This window comes from Strongylocentrotus purpuratus, unplaced genomic scaffold (genome assembly GCF_000002235.5).
Source record: "Strongylocentrotus purpuratus isolate Spur 01 unplaced genomic scaffold, Spur_5.0 spur5_scaffold_6, whole genome shotgun sequence".
In the NCBI taxonomy this organism is placed as follows: Eukaryota; Metazoa; Echinodermata; class Echinoidea; order Camarodonta; family Strongylocentrotidae; genus Strongylocentrotus; species Strongylocentrotus purpuratus.
In genome coordinates, this window is record NW_022145612.1 from 12782392 (window position 1) to 12804950 (window position 22559).

General features: G+C 34.9%; 1 protein-coding gene across 1 annotated transcript; it reads right to left on the reverse strand.

Moving 5' to 3' along the window:
- Window positions 1–551: 551 nt before the first annotated feature.
- On the reverse strand, window positions 552–22512 carry LOC575761 (protein RD3). The gene is made up of 2 exons (XM_776138.5): window positions 21735–22512; window positions 552–2161 (listed from the first exon to the last, which is right to left on the reverse strand). Exon 2 carries the CDS (start codon window positions 2121–2123, stop codon window positions 1506–1508), a length of 618 nt encoding a protein of 205 aa, XP_781231.2. The 5' UTR covers window positions 2124–2161; window positions 21735–22512; the 3' UTR covers window positions 552–1505.
- Window positions 22513–22559: the final 47 nt, after the last annotated feature.

The following is a 22559-nucleotide window of genomic DNA, read 5'->3' on the forward strand; positions in this document are numbered from 1 at the left end:
AATGATACACCAGGGATTCGTAAGTAAGAGCATGCGGTCGTGCCTCAGAATATTTGGTGGAATGCATGCTGATTGCTTTAGTGATCTCAGAGTCATTTGATCAAACATCAGAACAAATTTAAGCTTGGTTATTTTGAGTGATTTCTATTCAGGACATCATTTCCTAAAGTCTTTTCTACTGGTCAAGCTAGAATGGAAATGAAAAATATGACACACTAACTTATCCCTACAGGCAGTAGTTAACAATTATTAAATTGAGATGACACCTATATGTATGGAAAATAATAGAGACAGTTGAAGACAACTGTCATAAGAGAGTTTCCTCATTTGATTAATATGCTCTTTCCAAATCTTGATTACAGTGTTATGTCACTTGACATTAAAAACAAAAAATATTCTGTAGTGAAATATTGTAAAGCTTTAATAATGAAATGCCATTTTTGTGACTTGCAAAGGAGAGAAATGCACCTACATGTCTGATATCTAGCACAATTTTGTTGTTGTATACTGCTTTACATAGAAATACACGCACATGATGTAGGATTCAGTAATTCTTTTGTAATACATGTAAATGTACATTTAATTACTTCTTTAATTTTATAATACATCATAGAGATTCGAAGGTAACAATACTAAAAAGTAGCAAAAAATAACACATGTAATAATTTATATAAAATTACTCCTTCTCCAAAAGGGTTTTTCTGTAACTGGTTAATTAACTCTTCTTGCACCTGCATACGGTATGTGTTAATCAGCCTGACTGAGACATAAATGTTTCATTTAGTAAAATGGCCTGATATCGTTTTAAATAAAAAGAGCCTTGAATCATGAATACGATTCCGAACAGATTGCCCCTTTGCTTGACCTGAGAAACTATCAAACATTAGATGCTTGTTTCATGATATCCATCTATTATGGAGGCCAAGTGGATGAAAGATACCGTAGATTGAATGGATTGATCAGGGCTGATGGAGACATTATAAAAATACCCCCAGTCCAGCCAATTTAATAGAATGAACCATAATGCAATCCCCAAGTTTGTGGTTTTTAGGTCAGTGATCATCCTCATTCTATATGGAAATAACCCTTCAACGCACTGGGGTGGAATATGAAGCTGATGAGCCTTGATTGATTGGTGGATATTGATGAGGATCTACTTCCCGTCTTTTCCCTGCCATTTGATTTGATCAAGCCAGCTTTATATGTGATTTGTCATCATACCGGCATCGCTACTACACAAACATTTTGATCAATACTGATTTCGATAATGGTGTGACTTTGGTAGTTGATGAAGTTGAAAGAATAAGAACAGGGTGGGAAAATACCTATTGAAAATAACTTAATGAATTAAAACAGACCCAAATCATGGTAGTAAATATTGTAACATAAAAAATGAACACAATATTCGAGGGAAAAGAAAAAAAATGTCACACACAAACACGTAGTTATCAAAACCAAACAGAAAAAATACAATAGATTATATAGCAAAGGTACATCATTCATTACTATACTGGTAAACTATCCATGTTGGCACAAAATTCTGGTAACGATCTACTCCTAAGTGTTGCACTGTTCCCAAACTCTGGCACACTAATGGCTCTACGACTCCTGGTATGAGCATACTGTCTGTCTACCTGCTCCGACACGCTTGCCAACGGATGCACACGGATATTTTGTTTGACTTTGGTCAGGTTATTTGTCTTTTTCCACATCCAGTCTGTGATTGTCTCCTCCGGCGGTCGTTCCTGCAGCACCTGCTCGATGATGGCTTTCAAGATCTGTGGCACCTCCTTCACTTCCGGCTGCCTAGTGAGAAGCTCCCTGAAGCGTGAAATGATCCTCCCCGTTTCACACGCCTTCATCTTGCTACAGAGGTCCTCAAGCTCGAGTTGCTGGAGCTGAGGGATGATATAATACTTGGGTTGGGTGCTGACGAGCCAGCTATAGTCTACCGTCTGCTTACGCTGTTTCTCATCCTGATCATGCTGCCACTGCTGGTGCTGTACCTCTTTCATCTGACTCTCAAGTTCATTGAAGATGCACTCTCGTACCACGGCGCCCTCTGTCTTGGCTGGGATCCGAGGATCTTGCCTGAAGAGACCGGTCAACGACATCTTGGTCATGTTAAGTACATCCTGTCTGAAGGATCTGCTGCAAGTTGCTGAGGAAAGAAATGACAAAAATAAGGTCAAGTGAATTTCAAGGGTGCATTTTAAAGCAAATAACAAAACATCGCTTGCATAATATAGATTTTGTGTAACTAAATGTATGGATTAAGAAAGAAAGAAAATAAAAATGTAGTTTGTAGAAAATATATTGTATCAAAAAAGTAAAAATAAACACAAACACATGACGCATCTTACTTTATAAATACACTGATTTATAAGAATACATGTATTTATGTGTGTGCATTCACTCCAACGTAAGAAATTTATCATTGCACTTTAGTTGAACTATTTTTTATTTCAAAGGATATTTTATTTCATATTAATTTTTTTTAGCAGTCCTCTTTCTTGATAATATTTCACACACCATGTTCGACTTTCTTTCATGAATGCTATTCAATCACAGCACCAAAACTCATTTATTCAATTGTCAACTGAAGGGCAAAGGAGAAAGTGGTGAGTAAAAATTTGCTGTAGCACAACTTCTATTAAAAAAACACAAAACATACAGGTGACAATGAGTGCCCTACATGTTCATTTATATTATTGAATTATACTGGTCAGTAAAATTGAGGAAGAAGAAATAAAATTGTTCCTCCACTAATCAAAAATATTTTGTTATATATGTCCATCTTTTACATTTGATTGCACTTCACGTTCTACCTGCTCTTAAACTTATCTTCATTTGGGATAATATTTTTAACCATTAAATAATATTTCTGAGACAATATTACAATGCCTTTCTTTTCCTCATCACAAAACGGAAGCAAACACTACATAAAAGTGTGGGGCAGGTGTCGTTCTATCACCATTTCAAATATTTTTGTCTTCTTTCTTTCACACTGTTCTTGCCAAGAAAGCACCGGCATATGCCTTTTCTGTTAATTTTCACACATTTTTGTTGAGAGCCACAAGTCATTACAAATCAGAGTACTTTCTGACCTATTTTTCTTCAGCAGAAATCAAGTCTTGCTTTGGGGAAGGCATTAAAAAAAACCTGTAATTCTTGCAATGTATTCAGCTGCTTTAAAAAAAAGATAAAAGGTTGGTATTTCATTTCTAAATAAGGTTTTTTCATACACGTACATCACGTACAGTGTATGTACCCTCTATATGAAGGGTGTCATTGGTTCAATCATGTAGGCCACATATTTTTGTCCATTATAAATGTCAACATAATTGTAACAGTTATGGGGGGGGGGGTGGACAGAAGAATCACAGCTTAAGTCAACATTTCAGCATATTTGTGGCTGTTTGGACCCAGAAGGGCATTAACTCGTATAGTTTCACACAGAGTTAATATCCTTCTGGCTCTAAAAAAAGAGCTATATTTGTACTGAGTATCTGGAATAGCGGAATTGAGATATTACTTAATGAATTCACTTCCCATGCATAGAGCAGGTGCTGATGGGAAATTACCTGGCCCATTTTTACAAGGATGCTATTAATAACAAAGTTGCCTTTTCACATTCCCTTTCACTAGACTGTAGTCATACAATAGAGCAGGTGCTAGATCTGACAAGTCATTAATTTTACTATTTTTGTTTTTTCTCTGGATTTCTTGCTGCAGTCTCTGATGAGGGGTCAACAAACCCATCATGGGTTGATGCCATACAAAGTATGTACGTATTTCATTCATCACAGAGTGAATAATGTGAACAAGTTATTCACATTTTCTGTAGCCGGAGATAAAAAGAACTGTACAAGAAATGGCAAATTTATAAAATAATAGAAAATAAAACAAAAAACACCACAATACACTATACACTAAATACACTATATATATATATATATATATATATATAGATGAAATATACAGATAAAGTTACGGCTTAAGAAAAATATGAAAAATGTAGAGTCAAAGAGGTGAAAAACAGACAAAGTAGAGAGTCAATTAAATAAGTAAGAATTCAGTATAAAATATTTTAACAAGTCATTTAAATCTATTTAAAGTATAGGCTTCTTTTAAAATTTTACCTAATGAATTCCACATATTGGTCCTATGAAATATATAATTAGGAAAATCTATCTCAAGATGAGCTGGTTTCTGTAGCAACTTCAAGTTAATGCAGACCTTTTAAACAACTTAATAGCAAAATGAGTGTCAAAAAGTAATGAATCATGATAAAAAGATGATGAATGGGATAGAAGGTTACAAAATGACCCTGCTCATTCCACCTGAGAATATTCATTCATGAATGATTACATGCCAAATCCTCTGGGCTCGATATATCACTTTGTAAAAAAAGACGAGACATCTCTTTTTAAGGACGAGAAACACAAAAGCCATGGATCTAGGGTGTCTTCAGGGGTTGCCAGAGAAGACTTGACAACACGCAAGGGGAGAGTGCAGGTTTCTCTCCCTGTATCTTAACTTTCTTGAGATGTCAATCAACCTCCTTCTCACCTGACGATCGAGACCCCTCCAATCGTGAAGTGATCGAGGTAGGCAAGTCAATGAGAAGATCATATCCTTATCTCAGTATCTCGAAGTTACACTTTCACTCTTCCAGAAGTGCATTTCTAGGTCACAAGGGCTGTTCCAATTTAGTCATCTTGTATAAGCCAGGGGTCAAGATACTTTGTATGAGCTTTCATACATGTATACATGTACTTGCGGGTTATTCTATTTCACATCATCTATGTTTTGATATCGTCCAATATTGTACAATATAACACCCCCCCAAAAAAAAAAAAAAATCAGATTAACTTCAATAACAAAACCTCTTCTTTTATAAGAGGGAAAATCAAAGCTGAGAAGTTGAAAATTATATTTGGTGAAAAATATATAACACGAGAACAATTGTAACTCATTCATTTAAATAGACTAAAATATAGCAGTTGACAAATCTATTTCATTTAGTATGCGAAACCTTTACCCTAGAAGGGCACTAATTTATTTATGTAATTGGCATTAGGCCATTTTCATAATAAAGTCAGATTTAATGCACGTCACGTGCCTCGTCACAAATGCCATGTTACACATTATTTTATTCACAGGTTACAAATAATTGTTTTCAATAGTCAGAATGCCAATGTTGTTAGGCAGGACAAGCCATTATGTTTGTCCTACCTAGCAACAATTAATGTATGCAATTTGCATTTTGACTAATAAAATACAATTATTCATAACAGGTGCATGAAATAATGTGTAACATGGCACTTACATGTAGGCCTAACAAAGATTCATGCATTAAATTTGATTACATTATGAAAATGGTCTAGATACGGAATGTAGTACAAAGGATAATAGCATAGCTACGGTACATTACATTTACATGATGAAAGAAGTGTCTCTACTCATTTTTACCTCTTGATCTAGATATTAAATTACAAAATGAAATATGATCTGGAAAAAAAATTGTTCCTCTCAATTGGATGTGCACACAGTGGGCACTGTATGATTATTTAGCACATGAATGAGGGAACTTTTACAACATCATGGATCTAAAGATCAGACAAGAAAATTGTTTAAACATTAATTGAAAAACAATGTAATCTGAATTGGTGAGTACTGAAATGAGAGAGGAAGAGGGGAGAGGGAGAGAGGGAGAGAGGGAGAGAGGGAGAGAGGGAGAGAGGGAGAGAGGGAGAGAGGGAGAGAGGGAGAGAGGGAGAGAGAGAGAGAGAGAAAGAGAGAAAGAAAGAGAGAGAGGGTGAGGGGGGGGGGGTGAGTTGGAGGGAGGGAGAAACAAATAGAGGGGAAGAGAGTGGAGATAGGAAAGGGGGTTGAGCAAGAGGGACAGCAGACAATAAGCTCCTTGAATATAAACACAGACAGAAGGAATAGGTACATGTAAAATAGCAAGGGGAAGACCGTTGGAGATAGAGAAAGAAAGACAGAGAGGCTAAATTACGAAGACGACTCTATGGTCCAGAATTTGTTCAATTGGTCTGCAAATTGGAGAGAAAGCAATATTGCTGTTCACCCCACACAACCTACGGTAATCTAAATTGCCCAGGATCCACACAGCTAAATTGATTGAACTTTGAGCAAGGAGTGGTGCAGCCATTCCTATTTATAGGAGAGTTTCATCGGATTAGGAGAAACAAGAACAAATCATATTAACTCATTTATAGTACAGAGAGTTAAGTGCAATAACTCTAGTGTATATAAAACATACAAATTGCATTTTTTCCAATTTATTCTAAAATCCATACATCTTACTTGGTATTATCATTATTTAGTAACTTTCAGTGAGAAAGTATTGATGAAATATCAAATTGAGAAAAAAAATTGCATTCACTTTGCGTGACGATTTTCCTCACTACCGTTACTTCGGAAAAATAGGGACGAATTGTAGAAATGCACACTGAAATAAAGTTTAAGATGCCTCAAAATGTATTCAAATTCTGAATTAATCAAATAATAGGTTGACAAAGAAGCCTGTTGAATATGAAGATACATCCATGATATTTCATCTAATCTTGAAGAAACTGATAACCAGTCTTTACTAATGAGGTGAACTCATGTCTAATATGTGAAGTCTTTTCATGTTCTGGTATTAAGATATCTCTCAGGGTTGCCAAGGAAAAGAGAGCCTCTACCAGCTCATTGATCTTTGCTTTTCACTCATCACTGAAGCTAAAGGAAACACACAGTCAAAGGGTGTGTTCCATCGCGTGAAGTGAGATCAATTATTGACAAACTAGATTCCACGCGTCACCAAACAGATGAATAGCAAGCTTTTCTCCACTTAAATTGAATTACACGCTCTTCTTCCTATCTTCCATAATTGGTTGTGTAAGCCCATTCACATCTAATTTTGTTTCCATGACTCTCAAAAAGCTTGGTTTGTATAGTATCTGTTGTTAAAAAAATAATGGTGTGATATACATGTATGTCTCAGCCTTCTAAAGGTTTATTCACACATGACAAAATTGTGGTGGTTTATCACTTTTTTTCTCTTTAAAAAAAGAAGAAGTTACAAGTGAATGGCAAGCGGGGATAAAGGGAGGTAGCTGCATGCAACAAAGGTATATACCGGTACTCAATTATCTTTGTCTCATAAGATACAGAAAGGTTCAGTGCATTACATGTACATCATAATAAAAACTCTGGTTTACTGTGTCATATATAATTTTATGTACAAAGCACTACAAACCTTAAGGAGAACTGTTAGACATCTCACACTGTATGAAAAACAAAATCTTTTCTGGTATAGGTATAGACATGAAATGTCATCTCATAGTTTATGAACAGCAAATATTGCTTCAAAAAAAAAATCATAAAATTCTGATGAACTAACAAGTACATTATGCTACCTGTAATATTTTGAAGCAACTGTCTGAAGGAAATGTATATATTTTAGCACAGCTGATCTGATTTTTTGACAATACATCGGAGTGTCTTTCCTTTGTCATAAAATAAAATCACCTTTTGAGACACAGGGTGGCATTAAGAATTGATCATTATTGATGTTAATTAATGCACTCCTGGCTCTCAGCAGACAAAAATCAGCATTTATTTGATCATCAAATAGAAATCGGTGGCAGATGGTAATTTTTCAATAATTCCTACTGCAAAGCTAAGAACACAGTATGGTCTATACAAATAATTACATGTATATCAGTTGTGCCAAGAAAGTACTAGCTCATGTACTACTTGTAATAAAGAGAGACCCATTGAAAAGTGTTAATTCATTAAGTAGATTTCTTAATTTGTGTGTGTATAAGTGCAGCATGATCACCGAGGATGCCAGATGTGAGACAGAGATCATGCAAGAGGATAGCTCTCGCTAAATCTTCATTTTCAAAGCTAGGCAAAATTCTGACAAATCGAACAATGAGTATGAGGACCAGAATAAGAGAATTGAATTGTTACATCTACCCAGTACTTATGTATGGTAGTGAAACATGGACTTTAGCCTCTGATACTAAAAAGTGTTTAGAAAGTTGCGAAATGTGGTTCTTAAGAAGAATGATGAAAATCCCCTGGACTGACAGAGTTAGTAATGAGGAAGTTCTTACACGAGCTGGAGTGCAAAGGAAAATGATACGTGAGATGTTGATTAGGCAGTTGAAGTTCATGGGTCACATTACACGTAAAGAAGGCCTAGAGAATCTTGCTTTGACAGGGAAAATTGTGGGAAGAAGGAGTAGGGGAAGAAGGATACTTTGGATGGACAGTCTGCAGAAATTGTTGGAAGAGAGAGGAGTGAAAGAACTGGGAGTGGTACTAATACAGAAGGCTAGGAACCGAGGGTTGTGGAACAGCATGATCCCCTAAGTCAATCGATATGGCACTTAGAGAGAGAGAGAGAGAGACATAAGTGCCTATATCATGTTTATCATTAAAATACGTAGAAAAGACATGTGTGGTTGGAATTTGACAGATGTATCAATCAGATATGATCATTTAGGTCTGAAGACTGACCAACCTTAACATCATCATCTGCAAAACATACATGTAGTGTCTCGGTTTTTAGCAAGGATCCTTTAATTTTGGTTAATACAAATAAGAGGAAAAAAAGAGAGCTGACCAGTTGACCAACTCATATCTCCCAGTATTGCAAACATATAATATGTATCATATAATGTTCAAGAAAGCTATATGTGCTCAATAATTATAGGTTAAACATGCATTTTTTCCATCTTTTTTGTTTTTAGCCGACTGTTTCAAACGTGGATTAAAATTAGAGGTAAGACTACAAAAGAATCAGTCATTAAAGCATCAAAGAATATTTTACAATACATAAAGGAATGGATTTTAATAAATAACAATATACCTCTTACAATGTACCTACTGTAGAATCAAATTATTACTTATATATTGTCCGTTCAGAGCCGGAAAGGCATTATCTTTGTGAAAAATTATTTGAATTAATACCCTTCTGGCTCCAAACAGATGATATATTATATTTAGTCTCCAGAGAGCCAAAATCCCTTTTATCTGATCCATTTTGCATGAATTTCTTTTAATAAGGCTGAAACCTTTTCAGCGGGTGTCCACCATGGAAAGTCTCTTAGTGTACAGTTATTAAACGAGTGGGATTGCCGGTGAGAGCTCTTCTTCACGGACGGCGGAGCATTGATTTGGGACTTTCATTAAACCACTGCAGCTGGAGGAATATAAACAGTTAGCCTCCTTCAGGTGAAGTGTGATCAATTGACAAATAAGATTCCATGCATCACCAAACAAATGAATAGAATCTCCATCTGCAAATAAATTACCCGACTGTGTTTCTAGCTGCCTGTGTTTGGTACATAGGTAGTCTCCACACAACACTGCTATTTAGGCAGAAATTATTAGCAATAGATGTGTTAGTGACAGCATTTTAATATATACATTTACATCTATTAGTGTTCTTCAGTTCTCATAATTGTCTATTAGATGACCTCTTTCAAGTGAGTTTTAATCAATTTTCAAATATAGATTCCATGCATTACCAAAAAATAAATACAGCCTGCACCTGTTGTTAAATCATTTTCAGTTTAACTGGATTATCCATCTTTCCTCGGTACCGTTTTTTTAAAAGAAAACATAATGCATATTAATTCATCAAGGATTTGTGCATTTCCTTGTGTGCCCAGCAAAAGGGCACATAAACATGTTTTGGTCAACATTTTCAATTTTCTGGTTCTGTATTATAAGGATGGAGAAATTATAATCTACCGGTACATGAATCACGGTTTGTTATAAATTTATGAAGTTATTATTATGTGTGCTTTAGATGTACACTCTAGAATCTTGAATGTTAAATCAAAATTTGTCAAAAAAGGGGTGAGGAGTAAGGACTGTTAAAAAGTTTCTATCTACAAATGAACCATTTTGAAAATATTGTTATACTCATTCCTCTGCCCTTTTAAATATTGATTTAACCTTAACTTGTCAAAGTGAAGTCAAATAAACATCAATATTTGATGTGCTTTTCTTGAATTGTACATTTGCTGCCTGAGCATACATGTATGTGCCCTTCTGCTTGTAACATGATTTACCTAAACTGTCTAGATTGATGTCTTTACAAAAAATTCAATATCTACAAAGCTTTCAAAAAGGAAAGACACACTTTATTTTCAAAGACTTTGGAAAATAGCCTAGGTCTAATCCCCTTTAGCAATTCCCAATATGATTGGCAAAACATAGAGGCCAGGTAATATCGGGCAGCTCATAAAGGCATACAACAAACCGTCTTCCAACTGGAATTTTCCTATATGGACCAGACAATACTCTGTGATTTCTTATAGTTCAAGGAGAACTTTTATAGGGTAATTGAGGTTTATGGTGTAGCATTTGAGCAGGATGATGGCATGATGCTTATAAAGTAATAATGAATATTGCCCACTTTAGAAGCAACGTCCTTCCAAGTCTTGAAAATGAAAATGAAAATGTTTTGTTAGAACTCTGCGCGAAGGGAGGTTCTAAATGTATGTGAGGAAAGAAAATGACATTGTGATGTTAGTTTGTAAAAAAATATCACATTTGAAATCAAAATCTCAAATGTCAAGTGTTATTGTAATGTTCTTGGCCTTCAGTTCTGTAATATTTTTATCAGTCAAATTTTCATTAATACACCCTTTTACATTTACTTGCCCTTAACATTGATTTCAGATTAATTTGTTTTATTCATTAATACTGAGGCATATCATTTACTTCCTGCTGTCAATAATGACTGTTTTATTGAAATAATAACTACATGTGGCTCACACAGTTTCAAATTACCCTCATTCTATTGATCACGGACCTAATTACGCACCCTTTGAAAATAAATGCAATCAATGGCAAACAATCATCTATCATGTAAACAGTATGAGCATCCGAAGTAATCAATTATGGTAGTGAATTGACCTATTAACCAAGGCCATTATTACATACCAAGTCATAAATAACAAATGAAGCATAATATTTGAAATGACAATGAAGCCATGTGAAAAATCGCAAATGAAAACATTCCCTTTACTTATTACAGTGCCCTTATTACACTATATACAGTGTGAGTCAAAAAAAAGTTTACACCTAGAAAATTGCTAATTATTTAAAAAAATCATTGATGAACATTAAACTGTTATATGTCTTATGAAAGAGTGTTTTATCCCAAATCATTTGGTACCATTTTTGTGTGGTATGTGTTCACTCTTGGATGAACAGGAGACATTGTTTGCGAGAGTGCAAAAATCGAATTGTGCCAAAGTTGCCTATGTGATGTTTGAATAAAACAATTCTCGCTACCCCAAATAGCGATTCTGCCGAGATCCGGGGAAAATCCTGAAAACGCGCATTGCATTATGGGATAGCTTTTCGACATTACAGCTTCCTGTGCAGGCGCGCGATAGCGCAAACGTAAAACGCCGTCGCCACACAACGTGTATGCACCGAATATGTCGTCTGCTCGGTCTTGTTTTTTTTTTGCAAATATTTCAACGTTTATTTGAACATTTCATTCGTTGTTTTTTGCGTCTTTTGACATCAGTGACGATGGTTTTCTTTTGTGAGGCTGCACAGTGCTGGGCTCATGATTCCAAGCATAAGAACCCTGAAAAATGGGGGTGGATGAAGGCCGTGACTTGGGATGGGACTCTATACCGGAAGTTGTAGTGACGACCCGAGAGAGTGAAAATTACCTCGTCTCGCGAATTTCGAGATTTTCGTACCTATTTAGGGTAGCGAGAATTGGGATTTGGGTATTAATTCGGTCTTTGCAGATCCAAATAACACCCCTAACAAAATTAATCATGCCACACATATCAAATATCGAATATCAAATATCAACGAACATTTATGCGCGTGTGTGTGGGTGTGTGTGACTTTGCCCTTTGCAAAACCATATGCAATGCATTTCATTTGAAACATTCAATCCATTCTCTCACTCCGCTAATCCCAACATAATACATACTGAAGGCATCACTTTGGCGCAAGTCGATTTTTGCACTCTCGCAAACAATGCCACCTGTTCATCCATGCGTGAACACATACCACACAAAAATGGTACCAAATGATTTAGGATAAAACACTCTTTCATAAGATGTATAATAATTTACTGTTCATAGATGATTTTAAAAATAATTAGCAATTTTCTAGGTGTAAACTTTTTTTTGACTCGCACGGTATAGGTACAGTACATGGTACACTGTAGGTGATTATGCTATTGATATTTCAAGATTATTTTCAATCATTTTTGCTGATGATCTACAAACCTTTTTATTTCTGGTAATGATATCAATGAAATCAATTGCGCAATAAACACTGAGCTGAACAACGTTCATAATTGGATCTCTGCCAACAAATTAGCCCTGAATTTTAAAAGCACATGTTATATACTGTTTAAACCTAAACACAAGAAACTACCGGTATGTGAGAATGCGTTGGAAAGCTCTTCAGGTGCTATGCTGGGGATGTATTTAAGCGTTTTATAATTGATAATAATCATTACTTTTAATGTTTCCAAGTATTGAATTTTGATGTTGTCCAATCTAAGTTTCACTTTCACCTTTGCAATAATGAAAATAAATTTAATTTTTTCAAATCTTTGCACAGCTACTTTAAGCAAAACTCTCTTAAAACCTACATTACTCTGATCGACGAAAACCAAAAAGGTGTTACAGTAGTTCTTGTACCTTTAAACAGAGTTAATGCCCTTTTAGGTCTCAAATGTGACATAATAACTTGTGAAAAATGTATGCCTTTTCATTAAAATGCTTTATAGATTGTTTGATAATTGCAGGGTTTTCATACATGATAGATCAATCTTTACACGTACATAGATCGGTGACTTTCACCAAAGCAAGTACAACAACTTTTGACATGAACTTCATCAATGCCTATGTGCTAGTCATAGTGCAGTCTCTCCCCAAAAGATTTTGGTACCATGCATGCCTGGATGGGCAGGCTCCCAGCTCTAATCGAATCAGTGTTCTTTACATTACTAGCTAGACTGGATTTGTGGCTCGGAGATGCACTTTCCAAGTTCATACCTCTTCCTTCTATTTCATGATCACACTATCATACCATGATATCACATACAGCTAGATTACACAAAACAGATACTACTACCAGTATCTGTTTTGCACAGATACTATTATAGAGTTGTGATGATTACAAGCTACAGGACTTTTCTTTTTACATGAAGTTGGATTTTGAGATATATGCAGGCCATTTCAACGTTCACATTCTAAAAATCTGTTTTGTTTGAAGTCTAACATGAATGACCTTCAGGTTGCATTTGGTGTTTAAGAAGAAAGCCCAGTTATATCATGAACCATATACAGAATATTATCATATTCAATTATGTGTGAAAGCATGAATAAAAGGTTATTTCATCTAACTCCTACACTGTGGATGGTATACATGTATTTATCTACTCTGTATGTACATTAATTAATGTACATGTACATCATCCGAGCATTAATTAATTGTTCCTGAGTGATTATCCATTAGCTAAAAGTATGCCACAAGAGTAATTATCATTTACCCCGCTTTTGTAATATTTCCCCCTATTTCAAACTAATTATTGTTTCTTTTGACCCTTACTGGTCATTGCATTACAGAAGTTCAGTCAAAACAAAAAAATCAAGGCTGGGTGGACATATAATAATCCTCATTTTGGGAAAACTTCACGCATATTTTTTTCTTCTTCAGTATACATGGCTTGGTAGATCTAGGATCATGGTAAAGATGAACATATTTACATCAATTAATTTGACAAGCTCCATTGACCCTGTGGCAGGCCACAAACATTATTACACCAAAGGTAACAGTATAGTGATTAAGCAATTATGTGAAGTGCAACAGGGTACAGCTAAAACTGTGACATTCAGCTATAGCCACATACATAGACTAATGATTTGCCTCGAAAAGATGACATTGCATCATTCAGATGATGAGTTTGTTTTGATGAGGCATTTTTTTTGTGGCATGCTAATGCAGAAGTACTTACCTGCTCTGTTTGGCATACATGTATACACGCATCTCACCTACCATGTGTGGTTGGAGTGGGGGATGTATCATGAAGGATTGGTCTATGCTTTATCAATATTTATCAGCCAAAGAGGATCCCGTGGTTAATGAATATTTCATTTCAATCAGAAAATGCAGGATCTGTCCAATGTTTGTGTTGGGCAGACAACCATGACGAGCCAAAGAGAATTGTATTTCAATATGTCTGTATATACAGATTGATACACTTTCTTTTGGCCATTTACTACAAAAACAATCCTTTTCAAATTTGTGATTGAGCATACCTCTACACCAAATATTGACATTAAATTTCACATTCTAAACTTCATAATCATACCAGTCATTAATAACTTTGGAGCCATCACAATTTTTTCTTCGGATTTTCACTTTTCCCCTTTGTCATTGTGGCTTCAGACTATGTTTTTCCATTCCATTTTTATCAATCTCAACACCAACTGCCCTTTGTGATTCCCACATTTTGCATGTACCGGTAATAGGCTTTACAAATGAGCTTCTAACCTCAATAATTGGCCACGTAACATACAAGAATTTACAACAGCAAGCTTTTCTGTATACTCCCACTCTGAAACGTATAATAATGCCTGTGGAAAGGTAGAGTCGAATGGAGTTAGTTAATGACGATGATAGAAAATTGGGTTTCATGCACGTACTTGGATAAATCGTTTGAGTAGGTACTTAACAAAATAGCAGTCATTAATCATTCATCTTAGGCTGTTTGACATTCAGTACAAACTCATGGATATACAGACTACCGGTATTGTCTGCTGAAAGCCAGGAGGGCGATAAAATAAAGGATATGACTAGTGTGATTATACTCCCTTCTGGCTCTCAACAGACAATATATCATGGATGTAGAAAGTAATAACAAAATAGAGAAAGAAGGAGAAAGATAAAGCTATATTTAAAGCTGAAAAGAATTGGTAGATACCAGTAGACAAATATTTACAAAAAAAGATGAATCTATAGAGAAAAAGGGATATATTCATGTGTGTGTGTTTGCATACAGTATGTGGAGGAGAGAGAGAGAGAGAGAGAGATAGGGAAAGAAAGAAGGAGAGAGGGAAAAAGGGAAAAAGAGAAAGAGAGAAAGGGAGAGAGAGAGAAAGAGAGAGAGGGAGAGAGAGAAAGAGAGAGAGAGAGAGAGAGAGAGAGAGAGAGAGAACAACAAAATAATAGGGGTACTGGAGGGGTGCTGGAAAGTGAAAGGCCAGAGATATGTCTCTGGTCAGGCAGTCTATATCATTCGTATAGGTCTCTATCTCCCCTTTTGTTTTGAATCAGTAATATTTCACACAACCTAGCACTCAGGTACATAGTGAATGAAGCTTTTGATTGCAGACAACACCGATGGTTAATTGGTTTGCTATACTTGGATACACCTGCGACTACACCCAAGGTCAGTCTTGCAAACATTATGTATTAAACCCGGGAGTTTCCCATCATTCATCAATTACATTTACAAATCTACATCGGATATGAACATAGTCAACATAGACCCAGAGATGTACTCTGAAATAGACATAGAATGTAAACCAGTAATTGCTTTAAATATTGATATGATAACATGGATTACTGTGTAAGCCAATAACTTTGGCAGACAGACACAGAAATTTTGTGAGTTATTGCTTTTACACATTTGCCGGCTAATTTTTGCATGTTGTATAATTGGCATCCCGACACAAATTTGTGAGAAAAAAATTGCAAAAAAAATTCCTTATTAGAATATTGAGTAATCATACAAAGTGTACTTTTCAGCTAATATTTGGTGCACTATATGGAAAGTGCAAAAACATTTTCAATAATATCAAATTGTACATGTATTCTCTCACAAGAGATTATTCAATGGCCATTGAATGAAGTGGCAGAAAAAAGATGATATCAGTACAAACTTGTCCACCATACATGAAATGTCTGCCAAAATCCAAATGGGGATTGCTCTCCCTTCTCTTAATGCAAGATAATATCTACAAATTCAGAGTCCGGAAGGGTTGAATTCTTTTACAATGCTTTCAAGAATTGTCTATCCATCATATTTCTCAATATATAAAATTAGTTTAAAAACTAAAATGCTTAAAGTGCAGGATCTTGGGCTGCAAATAAAAAAATAAAAAATAAAATTGAAACACAGTTTAATATTTCAGGTTGACCAACACCATGCAATCAAGAGGAAACTAATGTGGACTTTAGGAAGTACAATGACTGTATGATATTGAGGCCTCTTTCTAAGCTCCAAGCTAATTTGAAAAGTGATTAGAACCCATTAGTCTGGTCAACAGCTTGTTATATATAATTCTTCCAGCGGGGCATCATTGTAATAATGAAGGCAGACTAATCACAATAAGGGCATTTACACTACAAGCAGAAACCGTGGGTCTTTCTCACCCTACAAGTTTTGTTACTGACCCCTGAATTGAAAAACCCACCTCTGGAGTGTGGTTTAAAGATACTCCAGCGGAAACTGCCATTTTTTTCTAGTGTTAATGCTCGCTCTCAAAACACCATTGGATTATTCCACTTTTTGGTCATGTGACTCTCCTCACTTCTGCACCATCACGATCAGAGTAGCAACAAATAGTGCATGTGCACTACTCACGAGAATAGAAAATAAGACAAAAATGGAACGACAAACACGTTCTGACAATTTTATACCTGTGTTGGAGTACTGTTTAAAAACCTGACAGCTTTTCAAATTGGGCTAATGAATGTCAGACTAATTACATAAAGTGACACAGCACCTATAATTTTTAGGGGTACATGTAGGCTTTTATATAAGGAACTTCCCTCCTTTCTGCCTATCCCAATGCTCTTATAAATTGCCATTGTATTTGTTATCACTTTCTTGTTTTAAAAAAAAAAATTATAACTCCATTCTGTATTTGTATGTTTTGAATGTTTATATGAAGAGTGTTGAATAAACTTTGAATTGAATTGAAACGATATCCCATTTAAGTTGCAGAGACAATTGTGAGAAGTACTGTACATTGCAGTCCCAGAAACAAAATCTATATATATATTTTTAAAAAAAAATTTATTTGACCATAATCATGTCCAATCTTATTAAGGAAAAGACCACAAGCTTATTTACCTGCTTTTTGTTTGTTAGTTTTTTTTCTTCATGCTTTCAGCATGCATAATAGGCTGGGTGGCAATCAGCCAAAGATCAGAAAATTAAAATAGTACATCATCTTACTTAAAAAAGATAAGTACTTATTACTAATATCTAAACTTATCTGAATCATTAGGTACATGTACATGCAAATGATATATTAATGTTGGAAGTGCACATCATCTGTTTGGAGCAACGAGTGTGATATAAAACCCTGTGTTAAAGAAACTGTATATCATTACCGGTATGACCTCTTTGCTCAAAACAGATGATGGAATAGGAAGCAGATTTTAATCAACTTCAGCAATGTATCATGAATAAAGCTGATTAACAATTCTTCAAAAAAATAAATAAAAAATAAACCCAATCCATCATCATAAAAAGGCTATACTCCAAATGCTATCAATCAATATGGTACCCTAACATCATGCATGTAAATCAAGGCTAACATTTTAGATTTTTAATTTGGTTGATGGAATTACAAACTTCTAATGAAACCTGGGACAGGTCTTAAGAAACTGCAGTGACGGATCTGCACATACCTGTAACATTAATATATCTTCAGCAAAAGCTTCTTTCCAAATCAATTAATGAAAAAAGGGGAGTGGATCAGGTGGTTTTCTTTCAGTAGCCTTGTCTAAAAATGGGTGCTTTAATATTGTTGTGCAATGGTTGAGAATTAGGATACACAAGTATATCAATTCCAATGTCCAAGGGCATGGAAATATCTCTAGATTTTAAACAAAACAACTGTGAAAGAATAATGTATCAATTGAACAATACAGTGAATACCGGTACAATCAAATTGCTGCGCTATGCGGCACTACAGCCATGTGTACATAGCTTACTGACTTCCCCTATCCTTGACCAGTGAATGCTGCTTATCGGTACATTACCAGCTCTAGTTTTTCGTCAGTCGGCTGTGCAGCTACTTTTAGCCAAATGAGAAAATAAATAAATGTCACAATCAATTGAGAGCTGGAGTTTGACTACTAAGCTAAATGCCTGACAAATTGGCTTTGTCCAAATAGACAGGGAGAAGCTGAAACCATGGATACTTTGCTAGGCTTGGTTTGCAGACTTGACAGAAGTAGACTTTGTACGGTTTAAATCTTGCAAAAGAAAGCACATAAAAACAATATAATGGAGATTGAAACCCTCTAGTTCAGAGGTTGGGCACAGTAAAAGCAAACATAGCAGGATGTCTGACTCACAGTTAATGTTGTGATAAAGTCTCACTTAACCAATAATGATAACTACATTTATAGGGCTTAATAATCCATAATTTTTTATTAAAGATATATGTACGACTGTACGTGTACTACATGTACATGTAACTACACGTTCAAGTCTGACTATCATGGTATGACAAAACACCCCATCAACATTGTTGGGTACATGTAAATATCGAGCTGAAAATAACTATGTACCGGTAGGGATCTTAATTCTCAAAATGAAATTTAGGGTGATTTAAAAGACATACTGGTATTTTTTAACAAAGTGCCTAGATGAAACATACTTACACATACAAAAAGGCAAAATTCATTATTGCTAAAAGATGATAATTGGCTGAATAGTTCCATACCTACACAAAATCACCATATTTTATCCTAGTTATGAATAAATGTTGATTACATGTAGATGATGTAAAATGAGTTTGATTCAAAGAGTAGGCTACACATAAAAATGCCTCAAGAAAGGGCCTCAAAGATAAATCAAGCAGGTTAAATTCAGCTATTTCAGTCTTGAGTCAATGACAGTGCGAGTTGAACTCACTTCATTCACAAACACTTTCTCAGTTTTCTAGCCAAAATTTTGATTTACTATGAATAAGAATTTAACTGTTATATAATACACTTGATTTCCTACAGAGCATAGAAGCCTTAGAAGGTAAAGATCTAGAATATTTGACTCTAAAATGTGATGGAAGCATTGGGAATAGAACATTTTCTTGCTGGTAAATTATTGATGCCATCGCCCCATGCTCCTAAATTACATTCTGAGGACTTTGGCACTGAACGGAGCCTTCCCTAAGTGGCACTTGAATGAAACCAGAGACGACAGTTCGCCTTTTAAAGGAGCAAATGGGGCAAAATTGAGTAACAGGTTGGAACGAGGTCTATCATTAATCTGTGGTGTTTATATTAGTAGTGGCCTCACTGGCCTGAAGGGTATAAGATAATGGTTCACTATTTTAGTTGCTAGCAGTTACCAGTGGTTGCTATTTGAAGTGTTTGCCTTCAAAGGTTCAGTTACAGTATATTACGCTGTATGTTACAAGTACTGTGAACAAATACATTGTATGCCTACATGTTCTTTGGTGTAACTTTCATTGCAAAATAATAGAAAGAAATATTAATTTCATTATCAAATCTGCCAATTAAATAGACATGATCAACTGCACTGTTATATTTTGAAATTTTGGCTAGTGACAATTGGTAGAAGGGTTACACATGTATGTACACAGGTCTGCCAATAACTGGTAATACACATGGATTTAAGTGACATCAAGGACTGTAAGGACTCCATAATACAGTTTTTGTGCTGCTTCATTAGCTCAATTATATGATGAGCTCATCTTCAAAAGATATTGAAGCTATTGAAATCAAACATATTACAGGAGGTTTACATGTATGTACATGGTAATCACCGTTTAATGCAAGTCTTTGACTATTTGTCATTAAATCATTCAACTTCTGTCTCCAAAATGACAAGCTTAAAACAAAATCTCAAATAAAAATTACAAACTGACAAGTGTGCTACATAACGCATCAAATGGAATCCCAGAGCCAAAACAGAGAAATGATTTCTAAATAACTACTGATGTCGTAAAAATGAATCTTACAGAGATGAGAATTAACAGGTCAAATGTTAAATGGACACCGCAAGATTACTAAATTGGCCTAATTTTATATTATCATCAACTATATGATTGAATACACAATCTTGGCTCAAGAAATTTGAAGAGTCTGAACTGATGATTTTATAAAGTAGTAAAACTATCAGAAGTACAATTTGTAAGTAAAGTATATCACATTTTAATGAACTATAGGGGAAATTTGTCATTTTAAGTTGTTTAAAATTACTTTCTTGGAGATGACAAGTTGATCTAACACCGGAAACAGAGTCTCATAGAAAACAGAAAATCAGAGTCTCCCTGACAATGGAAGCCTTTTTATGCCAAGGAAAGCAAAATAGGCAGTTATAATGCTGTTGATAATTTGTTTTGGGTTAAATCTTTGGGATTAAAAAAATCCACAATAACCAAGTCTCTGGAAAAGAAATTCAAACAGTTTATCACTAAGAGTATCAAAAGAGAAGACATTTTTTATTTTGAATAGAAAAAATTCTTGGAAAATATTTAAAAAACACAATCACCTAAAATATATTCTCCAGAGAATTCCATTTGCTTACACTTACAGTACATGCATTAAATTGGATGCACATCTGCAAATAATTTGTATTTGATGTTGTGTGAATACTGAATACCCCTGTAATGCTATTAAAAGTAGGTGCAAAATACTGAAAATTTACTAACACTGGTTTAAAAAAAAATTGCATCTGTTTTTATGGAAAGTATCTATGAACATGAGGATAGCTCTGGGTAATTTATATAAAATCTGTCCTCATTTTGAATGGGTAACAACACAACAACATCAACAATATTGGTAACAATGACAATTATAATAATAAGAACAAGCTACTACTACTACTACTACTACTACTACATTGTACTTCTAGACTAGTAGTAGTAATGATGATGCCCTGTAATAATAATAAAAATAACAATAATATAATAATAATAATAATGATAATACTTTTTATTAAAAAATCCAAATGGGTAGGGAAAAAAAACAGCAATAATAGTAATCACTATAATCTTTTTAATTGTAAAATTGTATTCAACCCATTTCTATAACTGTTTTGAAACTGAACAGAAAATGTGAAATAGATTTTCAGAAAAATTAATGTTAAATCAGTAACGCCCCAGGCATTGTTGAATTAGTGTTAATGTTAATCTTACATTGCAGAAAATATTGTAGAAAAAAAAGTATGTGTATTAATTCTGGTATTTTCATTCAGTTGACCTGCTCAATAAAACTTGAATTTTCTGCCAGTATGAGAGGAAAATTGGTAAAAGCTTAAAAGAGGCAAAACATGAATGGTAATAATTCTAGCATAACTTTGAGATAATAGCTTCTCACTTCTAAATTACAAAATAAAACACATGTTATGTATGTATTCGATTATGTTTCATACATGTATGATGTGGGTGATCTCAAAACTTGAGAAACAAAAAGAGTTGCAGATCAAGTACTAGACAGATCTACATGTACACTGTAGCTATCTAGTATTTTGAAATTTATAATTATGTAGATCTTCATTCTTCACAAAATGATGCAGATGTATTACATCCAAAACAATTTTAAAAAAGAAAATATTTATCATAACAAAATGTTTCAAAGAACACAAAAGCAGGCAAAAAGAAACAAAGAAAGATCAACATTGTCTATTTTAAAAGTACCATACAATCTAAAACTATACTTACACAATGTCTGGTAAAACGAATTTCAGTAGATTTATAATCTTCTTCTGTAACTCATTGATCCATCCTCTTCGTTGCTTCAATTAGGTCACTCACATCACAGTCACAACTCAGCTTTGGATGGCAAGGTTAATGCTTGACTGAACACACAGCACAGACATAGGTCTCTATCTGAATCTTTGTCTCTGAATTCAAGTTGACAAAATTCAATGGTGTTATCGATACTGTGGAGGTGAAAACCAGAACAATGAAGATAATCTAAGATTTAAATCTGAGATTAACTAACTCGGCCTGCTGGCAAGACCAGAGGCAGAGGCAAATGTTGACCACCAAAGTTTCGCAGCGACTTGTATAACGATCCAGCGGGTGTTTCCTAGTTACGGCTGCCGACCAAGCAGGGTGTCCCCCGATGTACACTCCGTAGTTAATAATGATAGTTCCCTCGAGATCAAGTAAGAAATTTACAAATCACTGGCTGAATCATCACCGCTCAATAGAATAGCTACATATTATTAATGCAGTCCACTCCCAATATTAGCCAATCAGGTATCTCTCTTTACATTCATGTTCATCCCTCAAATCCTACGTAAGCGAGGAGAGGGAGAGAGAGAGAGAGGGAATATGAGTTGGTCAATTCTACAACTCGAACAAGATTGCTATTTCTCAAGCTAGCGAGCACTGGCTGGCGCTCTTCTCAGTATGTGTATCTCTTTATCTCACCGCCCGAGCAGCTCGCAAGTATCGTTGTTGGAAAACCCGGAAGTATCGAGCTCTCTAGCTCATCAAAACAAGGCAACTATTTTACTGATGCAATAACATTTGTACGAT